This window comes from Hippocampus comes, unplaced genomic scaffold (genome assembly GCF_001891065.2).
Source record: "Hippocampus comes isolate QL1 unplaced genomic scaffold, H_comes_QL1_v1.1 scaffold186, whole genome shotgun sequence".
NCBI lineage: Eukaryota > Metazoa > Chordata > Actinopteri > Syngnathiformes > Syngnathidae > Hippocampus > Hippocampus comes.
Window position 1 is genome coordinate 2,840,521 of NW_017806236.1, and position 18,183 is coordinate 2,858,703.

At 41.1% G+C, this 18,183-nt stretch overlaps 2 protein-coding genes across 12 annotated transcripts in view; one reads left to right on the forward strand and one right to left on the reverse strand.

Annotated features, from left to right (window-relative positions):
- The window catches only part of shank3a (SH3 and multiple ankyrin repeat domains 3a), a 134,522-nt gene extending 128,214 nt beyond the window's left edge, over window positions 1–6,308 (forward strand). For 6 of the 11 annotated variants that reach the window (XM_019857173.1, XM_019857177.1, XM_019857175.1 and 3 more), the window contains one exon: window positions 4,492–6,308. In XM_019857173.1, coding sequence (XP_019712732.1) covers window positions 4,492–5,038 — 547 coding nt within the window. In that variant the 3' untranslated portion in view covers window positions 5,039–6,308. Of the gene's footprint in view, window positions 1–2,526; window positions 2,562–4,491 lie in introns of all 11 variants that reach the window. The other 5 variants (XM_019857179.1, XM_019857183.1, XR_002166495.1 and 2 more) reach the window with 4 other exon arrangements.
- A 6,313-nt stretch (window positions 6,309–12,621) lies between these two features.
- rabl2 (RAB, member of RAS oncogene family-like 2) lies at window positions 12,622–18,181 on the reverse strand. The gene is made up of 8 exons (XM_019857281.1): window positions 17,554–18,181; window positions 17,457–17,486; window positions 16,901–16,980; window positions 16,066–16,145; window positions 15,776–15,887; window positions 15,594–15,691; window positions 14,515–14,598; window positions 12,622–13,745 (listed from the first exon to the last, which is right to left on the reverse strand). The coding sequence occupies exons 1-8, from the start codon at window positions 17,664–17,666 to the stop codon at window positions 13,662–13,664; spliced, it is 681 nt and encodes a 226-aa protein (XP_019712840.1). The 5' UTR covers window positions 17,667–18,181; the 3' UTR covers window positions 12,622–13,661.
- Window positions 18,182–18,183: the final 2 nt, after the last annotated feature.

Sequence of the window (18,183 nt, forward strand, 5' to 3'; positions counted from 1 at the left end):
CATTTAAAATCAAATATGAACTCAGTCATCCATTTTATGGTAATCTGGAAAAAAAAAGTCAAATGAAGCTCGGTTAATAAAGAGGTTTCACCATTGGTTCTAAATCATAAGTGTCGAGTTCCCCTCTTTATGTCTCTGTAAACACATAACTAGATCCAAAATCATTGGGTACTTGCAACTGATTAACACTTTTGGATGAAAGGAGAAATGTCTTTAACAACCCAGAAGAGTCCAGTTGGCTCGATTGAACTTTTTGGAAGAAATGAGTAATTCAAAAGGCAATTCATTTCTCGAAAGAATAATAAAGCTCCAAATGGCAGTGCAGTAAACCAAAACGGCTGACTCCCTGTCTAATTTCAGGCACGGATACTTGAGAATTTTTGGTCTTGTTTTGAGAGACCCGTCTACCCATTTTCATGTGCTATGGTAAAAGTGATGTTGGGGGCTAATTTTTATTTATTTTTATTTTTTTAATTTCCAAGGGAGGCTACTTTTGGGGCCGTCATGTTATAAAAGGCATCCAATCACAAAATAATCTCAACCTGATGTGCTTAAGAAAAAAAACAAGGTCAGATTTGAAATCAGCACAAAAAAATAATCTGGACAAGTTTGCTGTACTTGCATCTTTGATTAAAAAGTGTCGTCATAAAAATATTTGCCTCAGCGGAACTACGAAGTAAAGGTCATAGTGCATTTTAGTTTCATCTTGGAAATTTCACAAATGTTTGTGAATAGTGTAATGAGCAAATATGACGCTGTTGTGACTGGAAGCAGCAGTGGAGAGGACTGGCTTGTGACAAAGACCCATCATGCGCACCATTACTTCCTCTTCAGTCCTCACTCGCCATGTGTCTCTTCCCTTCTTCCACATATGCATCCACCTCCATGCTTTTGGGTCACGTTCAGTTCGTCTGTCCCTAACTGCCCACGCTCACGCACACGAAAAACACATCTAGGGTGAAGACAGACATACGAGTAGTCCTGATACAAATTGTCAAGTGTACAAGTACTACACAAGGACAAAAGCCTGGGGACAATCCCTCATTTTCTTTTATTCATTTCAGCTTGAATGGAACAAGAAAAACCACAAAAGCATCCATAAAAGTCAAGGGACGCGTGTCCTCCCCCCGTGTGTGTATATTTGTGTGTCTTTCTTTGTGCAGTTGTTTGAGATGGTGAACCGTGTGCTCATTTCTCTCTCATGTGGCCCGCAAGTCAGACCGACTGGTGCTCAAACCGACTCTGCTGTCATTGTCATGTTTCCTCAACATACTGCATACACCTGCGCACAATCATATGGTATGGAGTGTACGGTATTGTACTTTTAACATACTATGGATGTGCAAACGTTTGTGCTTAAGAGCAATGTTAGATTTTTTTTTTTCAATTGACAGAGGGGCCAAGTTATTGGGAAATGAGGTTTCTTTTTTTAATGTACAGTAAATTTTAATCGTAAAATAATTCAATCAGCGTGTACATTATACAACTATCAACCAATTACTTAAATGCATGTTCTACTGGTATTACTGATGTTTGTCATTGTAACATTAAGAATAATCAATTAACCAGTTATTTAATTGTGTACTTGTAAAAAATTACTGTAGTTTATTCAAAGTAGACTTGTGAAACCAAAAGATGAGACAGATGAGGAATTTATATGTATGTATATCGGTAATTTATGTAAAAAATATGTTTGAAATATAAAAATAAATCATTCCATGTATTTGATTATTTATAATTCATTGAGTTATAATAAAGCAACCAATGATTTTAAAGTGAACGGAAAATTGCTGCATTCACTGTATATGGACATGTTTAAATCAATTCATTTACATAACTAATTATTTTACAAATAGGTTTCATTGTAATGGAATGAATCAATAACCCGATTGCCTAATGAGATGCATGAAAGACAAGAATGAAAAATTAATGAATCCATTTAAAACGTAAGCTGATTTAAATAATAATAATGTATTCTCAAGTTTAAATTTTTATTATTAATCCTTTCATGCACCCTTTAACCTGAAAACATGGTAAGCTGCCCACTGTAGTAACCGCTGTCCCTGAAAGGGTGAATATCTGGTTCGATATATTTAACTCTAATTCACTGACATACGGTCTATGCAAACATTTTAACACAAAAACAACCACATCTAAATATATAAATGTAATAAATATCACAGGACTCTTCATAGCATAAAAGCTCGGTGGGCCTGATTAAAGAACACAGCCGTCGTACCCCACTGCAATCTCGAACAACAATCTTAAACGTGTTTCTTGGCTACAGCCACTGTGAACACACACACACACACACACACACACACACACACACACACACACACACACACACACACACACACACCTAGCATAGCATGTCAAAGACAGCAGACGAGGGGTCCCGAGGCCGTGGACATATCTGCTTAGCGGGCTGCGTCCCATGCGAGTGATGCTAACATTCTCTCCCATTGCTCTCTCTTTGCTCGCCTTGCATGTTCCGCCCCTGCTGCTCTGATCTGATTGGTCTAGAACTGACTGTGCACCCAGGAGGGCAGGACCACTGTGTAAGTGCGCATGGAGCTCATCTCATGTCCGTCGGCCCCCTGATCTTATTTTTTTGTTTGTTTTTGTATTGAGGGGGAGGGGGAGGGGTCTAAGTGAACACCTTGTAGCAGTGTTTCCCAACCTGATTGAGCCAGAGCACATATTTTATACGACAAAACTCAACGGGACGCCACCGTACAAAAATTTCATGAAAAGTATAAACACCTGTACATGAAAATGATGATGTTCATGTGTCTGAGTGTGAAATCTGGGCCAGTTTAGTTGATCACAAACTATAATTCTGTTGTATGAACGTCAACAGGTGGATACACATTGTACCTTCTGCCATCTGATGAAAGACGATCTCATTGCTCTGTCTGTCATTACACGTCATTGACATAAATAGGTGAATAAAGGCAGATTATTTGGCGTAAATAAGCGAAACCGGATAATGTCCTGTGTCACACCTGATGATTACGTTCATGGCACAGGAGCTGGGGATCACTGCTTTGTAGTACACATCTCACCCATACTGTTGCCGGCTAATGAAAAAGATGTATCCTCCAGTAAATTGCAGACAATTTTTATCTGCGCTTCAGGGACGAGATACGTGATTTTCATTGGTGACTGAAGCTATGCAAACAACATGCATGTAACAATCACAACATCAGCACAAACAGTATCTCGTCTCTGCTCCTCCCTGCCTTCAACAAGCCAGACAAAAGTGTTCACACGACAACGTACCTGCAAATCATTCAACTCCAATCCGCTGTCTTTCCATTTTTGACCTAACGTAATTTGCAGCATCCTGCAATACATCACAGCCGTGAATCAATGCTAATGTAACATGCAGGCCCGAAATGAAAACAAGTATGCTTCCTGATGATGTCGAGTGTATAGCTGGAGCAGGTGAACGGTAATTACCTGGAGTCACTTGACACATTTATTTACATGCATTCCAAATCTATACTGCAGTCCAGAAAAGTAAGAAATCTATGAGGTTTTCAAGCAGAAGAATTTCCATTTTTACGAGATGCGAATTTAGAGCAAATGGATGTACGGCGACTTCACCAGTGCGTATTGAACATATTAGCAAGATATTTACCTGGATTCATTTTTTTACAGAGGGCACCACATACAGACAGGACAGATAAATAGAGCATGTCTTATGTTATTATGGTGACGCTTCACGACAGAGTTTTGCTCCTACAGTACTGGAATGCAGTCTACATGTGGTAAAAGCACTTGGATTCTTTTTTTTTCCCTCAAACTCTTACCTCGTGTAAACCGAGTCAGAATTTTAAATCTGTCAGGTTAATCCTTTCATGCACCCAGTAACCTGCTAACATGACAAACTGTCCACTGTCGTAACCGCTGTCCCCGAAAGGGTTAAAGTTCAAAACTGAAGGTGATCACTTTGTAGGGTTGCTGTGATTTTCCGCCAGTCGCGCACCTCTGCCTTTGCATTAACCTCAACTTCTGGTGCCGAGATCAAGTTTGCACCAAGTGGTAAAAAATATATTCTGATTGTGTAAACCTCTCTCTGATTTCGTCAAAGAAAGGAGGAGAGTTCGCAAGTACTCAATTGCAAATGGACTGTAATTTTCCACACACACATTCCAGTTTTTGTAGTCTTGATGTGACTGAATGACTTGGTCTGTTTAAAAAAAAAATTTAAGGCTGTCCTTGAGGACAAAAGTTTATGCTTCCTAGTCTCACTCCAGCCTGCACAAGCGGACCGAAATGTACCAAATGTACCATCATAATCGACAGCCCAATGAATGAGGTTCGAACAGTGAAAGGTTAGAGTCAGATATTTTGTGGAGGGGAAAAAAAATGAAGCAAATGTTACCGCTAGGTGGAAACAAGGAGAGAAAGGAGGCCTGTTTCAATTTTGACCTGACCTCAAGACCTTCTGCTTTTATGTCTGCTTCTGCTTTTCTCCTTCAGACTTTTCAGCAGCCTAGGTGAACTCCACACCATTTCTCAGAGAAGCTACGGCACCACGTATACTATCCGCCCCGGCAGCCGCTACCCCGTCATGCGACGCACCCCTAGCCCGGGCTCCCCCGACCGGAGTGACCCCCTCGGACGCTACCCGGGCTACTCGCCGACCACGCCCCCGCCGACCATCCTCAAATCGTCCAGCCTCAGCCTACCACAAGAGCCCAAGGAGGTCCGCTTCGTGATGCGGAGCTCCAGCGCCCGCTCCCGCTCGCCGTCCCCGTCGCCCTCACACTCTCCCGGTCTGGGTTCGCCGCTGCTGGCGCTCAGACCTTTCCACCAGAAGCCCCTGCACCTGTGGAATAAGTACGACGTAGGAGACTGGCTAGAGAGCATCAACCTGGGCGAGCACCGCGCCGGCTTCCAGGAGCATGAGATCGAGGGCTCCCACCTGCCGGCCCTGACCAAGGACGACTTCGCCGAGTTGGGCGTGACACGTGTGGGTCACCGCATGAACATCGAGCGGGCACTCAAGCAGCTGCTGGAGAGCTGACCCTTGCCCTGAGACCACACCCATGACAGCGGCCGGGTGGATGAAAAAGCAACAGCTCCTCTTTTACTCGGGCTGCGCCATTGTTTGGTGTCGTGCACTGAAGAGGAGGAGTCCGCACCTTCGTCCTCCTGATGACGCCTCCACATTGGGCTCCACCACATTATGTTAAGCCGCGTGCCGTTCACTCTTTCCGTTTTCAATTGCCAATCAAAAATCAAAAACTGAAAAAGTGACTGATTTTGTTTTTCACCCTACTATAATAAACGAAAAAATGATTCGCGTTTTAATTAATAGCGGGCTCCGACCAAAAAATATAAAATGTCAAAATGAACCAAAAGACTAAATTTGATTTATTTTTAGATTGTTACTATAATAACAATAATTATTATTGTTTAGATTTTGTATTAGATTTAGATTTTGTATCAGTCCAGTTTTCATGACGCGTTTGTTAATGAGCATTTGATTGTTAGCTCCACAATTATTCAAAAAGTAAAGAAATGGGAATATATGACATCATTTCAGCTAAATTATCTGCAAATAGAACAGAAAATAAATGTCGACCTTAAAACAAGCAAACAGTTGGGTAAAAAAAAAAAAAAACACAATATGGGTGAAAGGGACCGATCCACTCCTTGGCTCAATTTGACCCAAATTTTGGGGGTTGTTTTGCACCAACAACAAAACTATTGGGTCGTTTTGTATGAAACAACTGGAAAAATGGTTTGTCTTGTACAAAACAAACCAGAAAGTTGGGCCAAATTGACCCAAGGAGTAGATTGATCCTTTTTTAACCCAAATTGGGTTGAGTGTAGCAGGCCTCAAAAACTTCTCCTTATATTTTTCCAACATTTGCAGAAGCTATTTCCAATTTTAATCTAAATTTACTTATAGCTAGGAATAAATTGTCCGGGTTATGTAAACCCAACTAATTAAATATGAAAACCAAACTCAATACCATACCATAATTCCACAGGTAGTATAAATTCGGAAATATAAATGAGGGTTTTTGAGGCTAGACATATTTACCCATTATGACAAATCAATCCAAATCAGCTTATCTTGTGGTTGCTGATAATTGTGCTGAAATTGGGTCATATATTCCTCATTTTAATGCTTCTTGTTTTATACAACCATTTTTTGCAGCGCATTTGATGGATTATGATTGTGATTTGGACTAATTGCGGCCACTAACAAGCTAATTTATCTTAACTATTATATCTTTGCTACACCAAACATTCAGTCACATAAACCTGAGCAATTAAATAGTCAACAACAACACCCAAAAACTTTTTTTCCATCCCTTTTGTTCCCTTTTCTGGGATTTCTGATTGCAAATTAAAAACGGAAAGATGGAATGATACATGGCTTGCCCTCCTCCCCTCTCTACCTCGAACCCCACCATCCACCAGGCCAAGCCTTTTTGCAGTTTTTGAGTAAAGGAGGAACGAGTTATCGCTCCAATCAAGAAAAAAAAAAAAAAAAAAAAGCTCAGTTGCCTTCCGACAATATTTGTACAGAGATCGACGATGACGGCGATGAACACAATGGACAACCACAACGTGTCTGCTCTAGATCCGCTGTTGTTTTTAAAGAATGCCCCAACAGGCGCAGCTCCACAGACCACAGGAGAAGCCTTGCTATAGCCAGACTGTGCTATCCATTCCTTTTGGAGAATGTTTAACCAACACTCGTGGCTTTTTTCATAATCAGTTATTTCGGTTTTCCAAAGGGAATATCACACGTGTGTGTGTGTATACATATATATATATATATATATATAAGAATTTCATCAAAAGTGTGTGTGTGTGTGAATTTGTCTAATTATAGCTTTCAAAAGACAATTGTGACTTTTTTTTTTTTAATGATAGAAAACAAAGATAAATCTTTTCCAGAGAGTAGTTAACTAATTTCTCCTAAATATACACTTGTACACATACATATATATATATATATATATATTTGAAAGGGTAAAAATAGTCTTTAAACATGGAACATGATTTTTTGGGGGAGGGGTTCATCTCCTGTTCACATTTTTCTCAAACTGTAGCATGACAAATCCCATCATGTCTTTGGTTTTATTCTTATTCCGATTCTTCTTTCCTTACGGTCTTCCATCATACTAAAGGGCAACCCAAAATGTGAAGCAGAGAACACCCGATCCCAGCAGCATCAGTCCCGCCGTATGAGATAGCAAATCAATACAATACATCTCGATTTGATTTCTATAAAAGAGGCTCTTCTACCTCTCAACGATGGACGCTTGGCGCACGAGGTGAAATAACTAACTTTGGGGCTCACGGTGGGATCCTTATTACAACTGTGGTCCTCATCGACTCGATGTACCACACCGCAAGTGATTTGAAATGAAACAAGCAATGTCATTGAAGAGGCTTGACACAAATACATTGTTTACAATTGAGCCAAGGCAGCCATTTTAAGCAGGGTACCACCACCATTTTAAGAGCTTCAATTGTATCTGTATCTCTACTAGTGTACTGTATAACCCAAAAGATTTGAACTATCTTCCAAATGATTGGGACAAATTTTCAAAGGCAAAGCGAGAACGCTATGGATCAAGTGATACTGTTTCCGAGTCAAAGGCATGTTGGTATTATCACTGCGTGATACCTTTGCGAGAACCCGATTGATAATTAATATTGCATGATATTTGAGCCAAAGATTAGACTGGTAGTTACATGGTAAATTTTCAGTAGCCAAGCAGCAACCCTATTCGATAGCTGATATGACTCGGTGACATTATTAGCAGTTATGTAAAATTTCATATCAGACCATTTCTTGACACCTTTTTTTTTGGGGGGGGGAGGGGGTTGCACAATTGTAGGTTGGCTACAGTAGTACATTCCTTCAAAGAACTCTATTGATTTGCAACAGTGGCCAACTGATACCAAATATCTGATCCAAACAGGTCAGACTGGTTAAATTCTTTTTCAACCAAGGACATTCTACAGCGGCGTCTCAGAAGCCTAATGTTCTTGACGCGCTCCAGTGAACCTTTCGTTCCCTGAAATGGCCAATGCTGCGCCTTACACCGGGCACATTTTTCCAGTCCAAGCTCAATGAGCCAAACGGATGGAGCTGCGGGGATGGGGATGTCTTTGCGAGGTTTTCATCAACAACCTGGCGGCCTTGAAGCCTCGTAACTCGTCCGCATTTATCGCTGCTATCTACTTTAGTAAGCAGGACACCGTGGTAAACTGTGAAGAGCGACGAAAGCCAGGTTGTCCACAGAGGCAAGGTTACAATCTCGCTGAGGAACAGAGCCCGTTTTTTTTTTTTTTTTTTATTCCCCCTCATTTAAAAAGTGTTGGTGGGTTGTAAGAGTAGCCAGCGCTCACTGTGACCTCACTCACACTCAGTTTGAACTGCTTGTTGTTAGTTTTTCTTTTTTGACACTGTGGCTAGATTTTTGTCGTGTGAAATGTAATGGAAAAAAAAAAAGACACGTGCTGTCCATTCTAAACATACAAACAAAAAAGTTATTTTAATTCAGAAGCAATGTATATAGGATAGATTTTGTATACATTTTTGGAAGATAAAATATATATATAGAGAGATATATAGATATATATATGAATGTTTGGCATACAGTATATGCATAGTTAAGCACCTGGGGAAAAGGTGAGCAGATTTTATTCTTTCTATGAGCTTTTCAACGATGAATTTTAGGGGATGATTTGCACAAAACATACAAAGGTGACAAGGTGCTAACATAGAAGCCACCCAGCGTCCAAGCGCATGCGTGCATCTGGATCCCCCCAATTCCCCACCGCCCAACCCCCACACCCCCAGCTAGCTTTGCGTGTGTGTGTGTGTGTGTGTGTGTGTGTGTGTGTGTGTGTGTGTGTGTGTGTGTGTGTGTGTGTGTGTGTGTGTGTGTGTGTGTGTGTGTGTGTGTGTGTGTGTGTGTGTGTGAAAGAGAGAGTGCGAATCTTTGCTTGCTAGTCTACATCCATCCTTAGAATGAGTCCACTCGAGCCTTACTGATTTACGAACAGAGATACCCACTATATGGCTTAATTATTCGGAGATATTTGCTCAAAAAGACAAATGATGAGTGCACTATATGGACAAAAATACTGGGAAAAGCGGACGCGGACCCTTAAAAGGCTTCAGTTTGATTTCCCCAAATGTTAAAAAAAAAAAAAGACGCTTCTTGCAGTTCTCGCTTAAAAATGCCACAACTGGCATATTTGTTGAACATCTTCAATTAGCATTTTGTATTCTCGCAATCTACAAATGCAGGGTGTTCGTAAGATGTTGACATCATTTGAAATTTGAATACGGGATAACCCTTTAAGGGCGGCACGGTGATCGACTGGTTAGCATGTCCACCTCACAGTGCAAAAGTGCAGGGTTCGATTCCGGCTCCGGCCTTCCTGTGTGGAGTTTGCATGTTCTCCCCGTGCCTGCGTGGGTTTTCTCCGGGTACTCCAGTTTCCTCCCATATTCCCAAAAAATGCATGGCAGGTCAATGAAACACTCTTAAATTGTCCCGAGCTGTGATTGTGAGCGTGAATGGTTGTTCATCCATGTGTGCCCTGCAATTGGCTGGCAACCAGTTCAGGTTGTACCCCGACTACTGCCCGAAGATGGCTGGGATGGGCTCCCGGCGTGCCAGCGACCCTTGTGAGGATAAAGCCAATTAGAAAATGGATGGAGGGATAGAAAACCCTATTAAAGGAGCTAATTACAGCTAGATTCCAAACATCAAACAAGCGTCCTTACTGGCAACAGGATTGTCTTGGAAACCAAAAAACAACACTCTAGTTCATCATCAACGGTGTTTGAAAACAAAACACTCATCCAAACATTCAGTTATGGATCTTGATTTGAGTACTGGGATATAGGAAAATCCCCAAATATTCCAAAACATTACAAGGTGCGTCTCAAGACGTTTGTCCAAATAGTGCGCCTGATTATATCGAGAACAAATGTCACAGTACGTTTGGCATTGTGAATGGAATCCACCTTTTAGCTGATTGATTTCATTGCTTTGTTCACCTTTCCCATGTGCCCTTCATGACACCTCCGCTTTGAGTTGATCTAATATGGGACAAACACAAAAAGAAATATGTGCCAAAAAAAAAGAAAAAAAACATTAAAAAAAATAAATAAAGAGTAACTTTTACGTGTACGTGTTTAAGTCTTTAGGACTCTCTTAGTTGCAGCAATTTTGGAGCTGTTCAGACTCAATAATTATGGTGCCATCTCCTGAAAATCTTGAGAATTGCATTTGATATTTGATAGCTCGCTACTCACTTGACCACCACACAGAACATGCGGTCATGACTACTGGACTGTGTCTATCACTTTCAAAAGTGCAGAGACAGGCTTTATAATGCCTACGTGTGTGTATATACATAAGTACGGGCCTGTGTTTTATCTACTTTTTGACCCTTGCTTTTTCCATTTTGACCTTATGGACTAAAGTATTATTTGCAGTATATGTACATGGAATTGTTTTGAGGACACACACTTGTGACACATCATTTGGGGCTAAAACAATCGAAGTGAGGGGGTTATCGTTGTCTTCTTTTCTAATCAACAAAGCACAATCTACATAGAGAAGGTGCGCTGTGACCTTTTAAAAAAGCCCGTCGGAGGTCTGGTCACCCACTGATCTTATCATGGAAGAGTTTTCATTTTCTTTTCACTGTCAGTTTTTTTTTCTTCCTTTCCTTGTTTGCACTGTGAAGTTTTTCAATGGTGGACGTTGTCCCTTGCAACGTCTCAGCCTTGTCACGCGGCACTGTTGGCAAAACAACATCATCAGCCCCCGCTCAAATATAAAACAAACAAAGCGGGCACACGGCGAAGGAGGCCGCGACGGTTCCGAGACGTTGCGGGTGATATCGCCACCGCGAGAGATAACTTTTGTTATATGATGTAATACATTTATAATTAAAACATGAACTGCAAAGTCAGTGCTTCGGTACATTTATTCACAATTGACAACACTTACACAGCTTATTGACACTGTTTGAAATAAAAAGGGTTAAATTCTTTGTCTTCCAGTCTGAAAGTGACAATGCTGATGACTCGTGTAAATTGCTGCTCAAGAAATTGTCGCTTTTTTTTTATTACACGCTACATTGAGTTTTTATCTAAAGGCTGCTGCTGCTGGCAAACGGGCTGCGCGGCCTGAAACTAATGTAGCAACTCGGGCCTCCTTGCATGCGATAGAACAACACCAAATGCAACATCAACAAGGAACTGCTTCACATTCTATCACATGATGTGTATGGTTGCTAAGGGGTGGAAAACATCAGGAAAAGTCCATGGGAATTTAAATTGGAGAATTTGAAGGGTGTGTCCCACAGGTATGGTGGTGCTTTGAGATACAAATGCCTAGATTTATCATGTTTTGAGATATGAGTCATCCCTTTGCCCGTTGTCTTGAGTTACGAGCAAAAATCCGAGGCTACGTTCTCACTGCAGGCCGTGATGCCCAATTTGGACATTTTATACATTCGATCTTTTTATGTACTCATTCACATATCAAAAACAAATGTGAATTCTAATGTGAACACAAAGCGCCCGTGATGTGACATGCAAGGGCACAAAGCACATCGTCGAGTGACGTGCATAAAAAAAAAAATAAAAAAAAAAGCCGTCATGTGGTGCAGTGTTTACAAAAATCAATGTGGTCCCACAGGATGCGGCTCATTTTATCCTCTCATATCGCCAGAGTTGCGAAGCAGGAAGAGGTACAAATATTTTGGGGGTATGGGGCGACGTTCCTCTAGCTCAGGGGTGTCAAACTCATTTTTTGTTCCGGGCCACTCGGGAGTTACGGCCTCTCTCGGAGGGCCGATGCAAAATCTCAACGTTATTTATTACCCATGACAATCTGACACTTCGGTAGAGATTTCAGCAAGGATCATGAAAATTGATTTGCTCCCGCAGGCCACATAAAATGATGTGGAGGGCCAGATCTGGCCCTCGGGCCTTGACTTTGACACCTGTGCTCTAGCTCATGGGGATGTTTACGAAAGATGACATCACGTCATTGCTACGAGTAATAAATTAACTGTGTGCATGTCTAAATTACTACTATGCCCACAAATGTCCACTTTATGCTTCATGTTTCAAGTGAGATTAAGTCAAATGTAAAGACACTGCTACTCAAAACAATGCAGATTGTCAGTACCACCTTCTCCCGCCCACGCAGAGCGCATATTTTGCTTTGCTTGCATACTTGATTTATATCCACATACAAAAGAGGCCAGGGTCAGATTTGAAAAAATATTTATTGTGTTGTTCACACTGCATTAAAAAAAAAAAATCAAGACAGGTTTCGCATATGGTGTGGGGAAAAAAAATCGGAATTGAGTTGCAGTGTGAACATGTGCTGAGTGCCTGAGTGCTATGATACCGCAATATTTTTGCTCAGTTATCACACCCACGTAACATAATTTATGGACACCTTAATTTTAGCCGTGTTTATTGTATTGGCCCGCGGGAGCTTTGGTCACTTTTTTGTAGCCTTTTCAAAGTGGATCTTTGGCAAAATAGTTTGCTTTGTGGCTTTAGGCTGTTCCACTCGTCCCAGAATAGGCATGTTTTTTTTTTGTCTTAATAATCATAGCCTATGTCTCTTAGAGTTCACTCAATGACCATCCATGATGATTACCTAAGATTTATATAACGTATTGGGAGCTTTCTGTGGAAAACATCCCTGACAAATGGTGTATTTTGGAAAATATTCAAGTGTGTTGCATAACAGCAGCTTAATTGTTCACCTGAGGGGGCACATTTCTTTAGGTGGCTCAGACCTCAAATATTGGTTTGCAATATAACGCATAAAATGAACAATGTGCAAGTTTCTAACTTGAAAAACTCTGCGGTCGGCACACTCACAAATAAATGTACCACTATACTTTACGTCCATGAAATCGGGTTTGCTTTTATCAGGATTATGCTAAAATATATGTAGAAGTGCCCTGAGATTGGCTGGTGACATGTACAGGGTACAACGCACCTCTCAGAAAATGGATGGATGCTTTTCCCTATAACTACCAGTATATTTACGTTCCATAGGAAGAGTCAACCTTTTATTTGATTAATTTCTGTCTTATTCCCATAAATCTTCCTTAATTCCCAGGGAACATTTCCAACTTTGAAAATTCCTGAAATGTTGCATCTTTAGTAACATGATAATGACTAAGCTCCAAAACAAACATTCAACCTATTCTTCAAATAAGAAGCAAGTAAACAACGCACCGTCTCAATTTTTCCAACAGGTAAACAGGGTACAAATTCCAAAGGGTCTTCGGTTTAGTAAGGTCCCACATGGAAGGTTTCGAGCCTTCGAATGGCACACGAACTAGTTTGCGCAGTGGTGTAAAAATAAATGGTCACGCCTCATGAGATTCCAATCGCAGTGACCACCGTGTTTGCTGCAATAGTGTCCACCTGTGACTGACAATGACGCGTTTTCCGACTTGCGAGGGAATTCGGAACGCCATCGTCAACCGAAGACCCTGATCAACGGGAGACCACCAACAACACAGCACAAATTCGAATTTGAAATGTCATGCAGCAGAGGTCATTAAATGTATCATCTTTAGCACAGGGGAGGATGGATACGTGAGGACTTTGGTCAGGGCAACTCTGGGCTCTCCTCCCTCTTGACGTCACCGCCTTCAGCGTCCGAATGAGCTTCGTTCTCCTCAAGCTCAAACTTCTACAAAAGACACATTATCATCACTGCGGTGAAATACAAATAATACAAATAAATTCTTTCCGCATACTTTTTTTCCCCCCAAAATAAATACAAACCGGCAGGGTGATTTCAGAACATTCACGTTAAAAATATATTTTGTTAATCATCTACAGGGGGTCCTCAGTTTACCTAAGAGTTCCATTACCACGGCGGCGATGTTAGCTAAATTTGTCGGAAATGTGCCATAGTCGACCACAAAGTATGCTAAATAATAGATATTCGTATGAAAAACACTCGAGGCTACTAAAAAAATAAATAACAATCCTGTGAAAATCTGTAAGAATGACGGAAACTGAATGCACCGTCTCGTTTCTAATCCCAAAACCACCAAAACCGAGGACATCTTTGCTTTTTGCTCATTTTCCAAAATGCCACACTTTGTACTGAAGCTCCAGCATCAAAGTTAGGGCATAAAACTCAGCTTCGCAAAAGCCGTGTGAAACGACGTCGACCATGACACATAAGAAGGATCAATCCCTTGGTACTGTATAAGGCAGTGCAGCACCACCTTGTGGCACATTTTCAGGTGGTAAAATCTCATCGATCGAGTTCGTCTTCAAAGAGGACTGACTCCACTGCACTGTACTTGTGACTGATGTTTCCATCGAAAAATCTGGAAAAATCTTGGGAATTTTTGTCAAATGATCTTACCTGATATGTACAAAATAACAGGACAGCTTGCCTGTGTTTTAACAACACAAAAGAAAGGTGTCGCGGTTGGTCAACTTACCTCCAGTTCTTGCATGACTTCATCCACGAAGTCACTGGGGTTTTGCTTGTATTCCACGGCTCGCTTGATCATCTCTCGAAACATCTGTCAGGACAAGTTAAAAATCAAAGTAGCCAACATTCCTGCTGGGCAATTGGAGCAGCCTGGAATCGTCTCCACACTACTCGGTTCAAGCAACTGGACCGTAAGTACGCTCACTTGGTGTATTTTGGATTTTTTATTTGTTTTTTGTAAGCACGCGACTAAAATAGTCAAACAGTACAAGAAGAAAGATGAAGCGTAATTTTGACTCTGGAGTATTTTTTTATATGTTGTGGATGAAAAGGGACAGTCAGCCCATTGTAATACATTCAGTCAAGGGTGGCCATTTTTACATTTTGCATGCTCAGTCTACTGAGTTAAGTGTCTCGTTTGTTGGCCTTATTTAATATGTACAATCCTGATTTTGTTTGGTTTTGTTTTTTTACCCCCCCCCCCCCAGTACGTTAATAAAGTGCTGTGAAACACACTTTATTATGTATTATCTGTATGACCTGACATTAGAATATTATGACAATGTTTTTTGAGGGCAATTATCCCTCTCTGGCCCCATCTTCTCCTGGCCTCTAATTTAATTTTTAATAATTATTTCTGAACTTGTCACGGGGCAGGAATAAAACTTGCCAATCACAGAGTGAAGAGACTGAAGAGACAGAAGGCATCGTCTCGCAAAGAAGAGTATTAGAGCTTCTTGGACAGTTAATTACCTTGGGTTAACAATGAAAGTTAAAAATAAGGAAATGGAAAGCCCTCTCCTTCATGTCCCGGGACATAAAGTTGTGATTTGAGGTATGGATGGCTGCATCGCCGGCGCCAACGTGACTGTCCCCATTGAGTAATCAGGTAATTGACCGACTCTTACTTTTTAATTGATTGTACATTGCAAAAAGGCCAACCTCAAACCGGGAACATATCGGGAGTAAAGAAAATGGCTACATGCAAGAAAACGTGTACTTGAAATTGTGTGACCAACGGTGAAAATGGGTGCCCCCAGATGGGACCGCTGGCATCAAAAAAATAAAGAAGACAAGACCTCATACCTTAACGACGTTCGTGCCATCGGCTGCAGATACAAAGTAAAAAGGGAGTCCTTTCTTCTTGGCAAAGTTGAAACTCCGTTGCGTCACCTTCATGTCAGCTGCAGATGGTAAGAAACTGGGCTGAGCTGTTGTTGTCATTGTCATTGTTAGTTACGTGGAGCTGGAAAACAATGGATGCCCACCATCGATCTTGTTGGCCACCACACAACAGGGGATCTCGGGTCTATATTCTCTCAGCTCCTTGTACCAGTTGGCCAAGTTTTTGTAGGTGATTTTCCTCTGGATGTCGAAAACCTTACGTGTGGAACAAGCCAAAAGAGATGATATTTGAAATGAACAGGAATTGGGCTTTGACCTGCAGTGTAAATCCAGCCAAGGTGCGCAGTCATTGTTTTAAGTCACATTTTAACAACATACAAGTGTATGTTGTTGAAGTGTATGTTAAATGATGCTCACCATGCATGAGTCTTACCATGATGCAAGCGTGTGCTTTGTGGTAGTATGAGGGGTGCATGCTCTGAAATCTCTCCTGACCAGCCGTGTCCCAGAAATCTGTTGATCAGGACAACATTAACTACAACCTGCTGAGACCAGGAAGGGTGACACAAAGTGGGTGTGAGCAGAGTTCTAGTTTCTTACACTGGTTGCAGTTGTATGCCCAAAATGTTTTCTTTGTTGCATCAGCACAAATGTTAGCTGCACTCAAACTTGCAACACCATCACATTCAATACTGCAGTTTTATAGTTTATATGCTTTTTTTTTTTTTTTAAACCAATGCGACATGTCTTTTCAAGCAATATTGACTGGTAAATGATTAACAAACAATCTGGTCATCATGAAGTGCTATATTTTAATCACAATTTCATAAGATAGGTAACGAACTCAAAAGTATTGGTGCTTCAAGTGTTTTGTGTCAATGTTGGCTATGACTTTTTAACATATGGGTCTTAACATTCAAGAAATTGGCCATTATCCTTATCTCAAGACCTGCAGCGATTTCAACCCTAGGCCTGTCAAGATAACAGTTTTTAGAACGATATATTTTCCTGAAAACTATAATGATAAACAACATGGTTGTTTTTTTTTTTTTTTTTTTAAATGCTTGAACCTAATGGAGGCTTTCAGAGTCACATCACGGCTTTCCTCGCCTTTCCTTGCCCACCCCTGTAAAGGCTGGTCACACAGGTGAAACCTCTTATTTTTTATCTTTAGGAGTACCGTTGAGAAATTGTTCGCCTGGGCACCCAAATTGGTCTCAGTTTATAGCCCTGGTGTGTGTGTCTGAGTGTGTGTGTGTGGCACATACCCACTGCTACGGTCCTATTGGCCAGAGTGGCTGTATGTTTGTAGAGTGTCAAAGCGTACGTTGACAACTGTTGTGGGCGACTGAAGGTGGAATTAAGGAATAATTAAGTAATTTTCCCCAGAATGAATAGCGAGTCGGCTTGCCTTGTTTTAATAGGGAACATAGTTGCAGAACTGGCAACTGATGGCTGCTGCAGTAAAGCGCAGACCGTGGAGTACAATACTGCAGAATCCAGAAAACTTGTAAAGTATAGATTGTCAGTACTTTTACCACCTCTGCTTTGGATAGTGCAATCTAATAGTAGTAGCAATAGGTTATTAGACAAAGGCAGGGGTTGGATCAGTACTTTTTTTTCTTGTTTTACGTTATGCTATTTGGCAAACGATACGGTTATGTGTGGTGTTGGTCATTACTACACGTTTGGAAGCAATTGTAGCTTCACAGGGGCATCGTGGTACTGGAAATATCATTCCCTATGGAATGTCACATGGCGATGTAATGTGTTGGTAGCCCAATACGTTTGTCCATGTAGTGGTTGTACCTCCACAAAGGATACTATTCGTCCAGGAGAAACCTCTCCATCAGCCTGAAGAAGAGAAGAAATGTTTCAAAGCAACAAGTTCACATGACACAATTGCTTTTTGACAACTTACTTGGATTTACCGACGGCACTGTCTCCCAGACAGATGATCTTCACTTGTTCGTCCGCATCGTACTTCTTTTGGTCCAACTCGGGGATTTTGTTATCATCATCTTCAGCAGCCATTTCCTAACCTCCTCGTCCACCTCCTAGATTGTTTTTATTAGTCTCCGCTTCAAATTAAAACGATTTCGACATTGCGAAATAGCTTCCCAAGTTAACGAAGAGTGGCTCACCGCGTCTGTCGGCTTGTTAGCAGAGACGTATCAACGTGTGTGCGTTATTTTTCGCCTCTGGGCATTTGATTGGTTAGTTGTCGGTTTAAGAGAAATCAAACCGACGAGTCGAACTACTGCAGCTGAGAAACATGTTGTCGAAATAAAACGAGTGGATTTTATACGTAATTGTGCACCCTGATTTGCTAACTGGCCGATCGAGGCGAATAAACGAATTACGGCGTATATTAAGTTTCATTTTACAACCACCTTGCGACTATTTATAACGTATATATCTGTATGCATTTATATCTTGTGTAGTCAACTCTATCGCTGTATAAATGTAACACGTTTATTATCTTTCCGTTTATAAACGTACAAATCCGGATTGGCGGTTTGTGTTTCTATGCAACGGGGACGCCCAAAGG

Coding starts and splice junctions, on each gene's coding strand:
- rabl2 (XM_019857281.1), bottom strand. CDS start 17,666: ATGGCTGCTGAAGATGATGATAACAAAATCCCCGAGTTGGACCAAAAG. Junction 17,487..17,553: donor AGTGCCGTCGGTAAATCCAA/GTAAGTTGTCAA, acceptor TCTCTTCTTCAG/GCTGATGGAGAGGTTTCTCC. Junction 15,692..15,775: donor GGTGGCCAACAAGATCGATG/GTGGGCATCCAT, acceptor TACCATCTGCAG/CTGACATGAAGGTGACGCAA.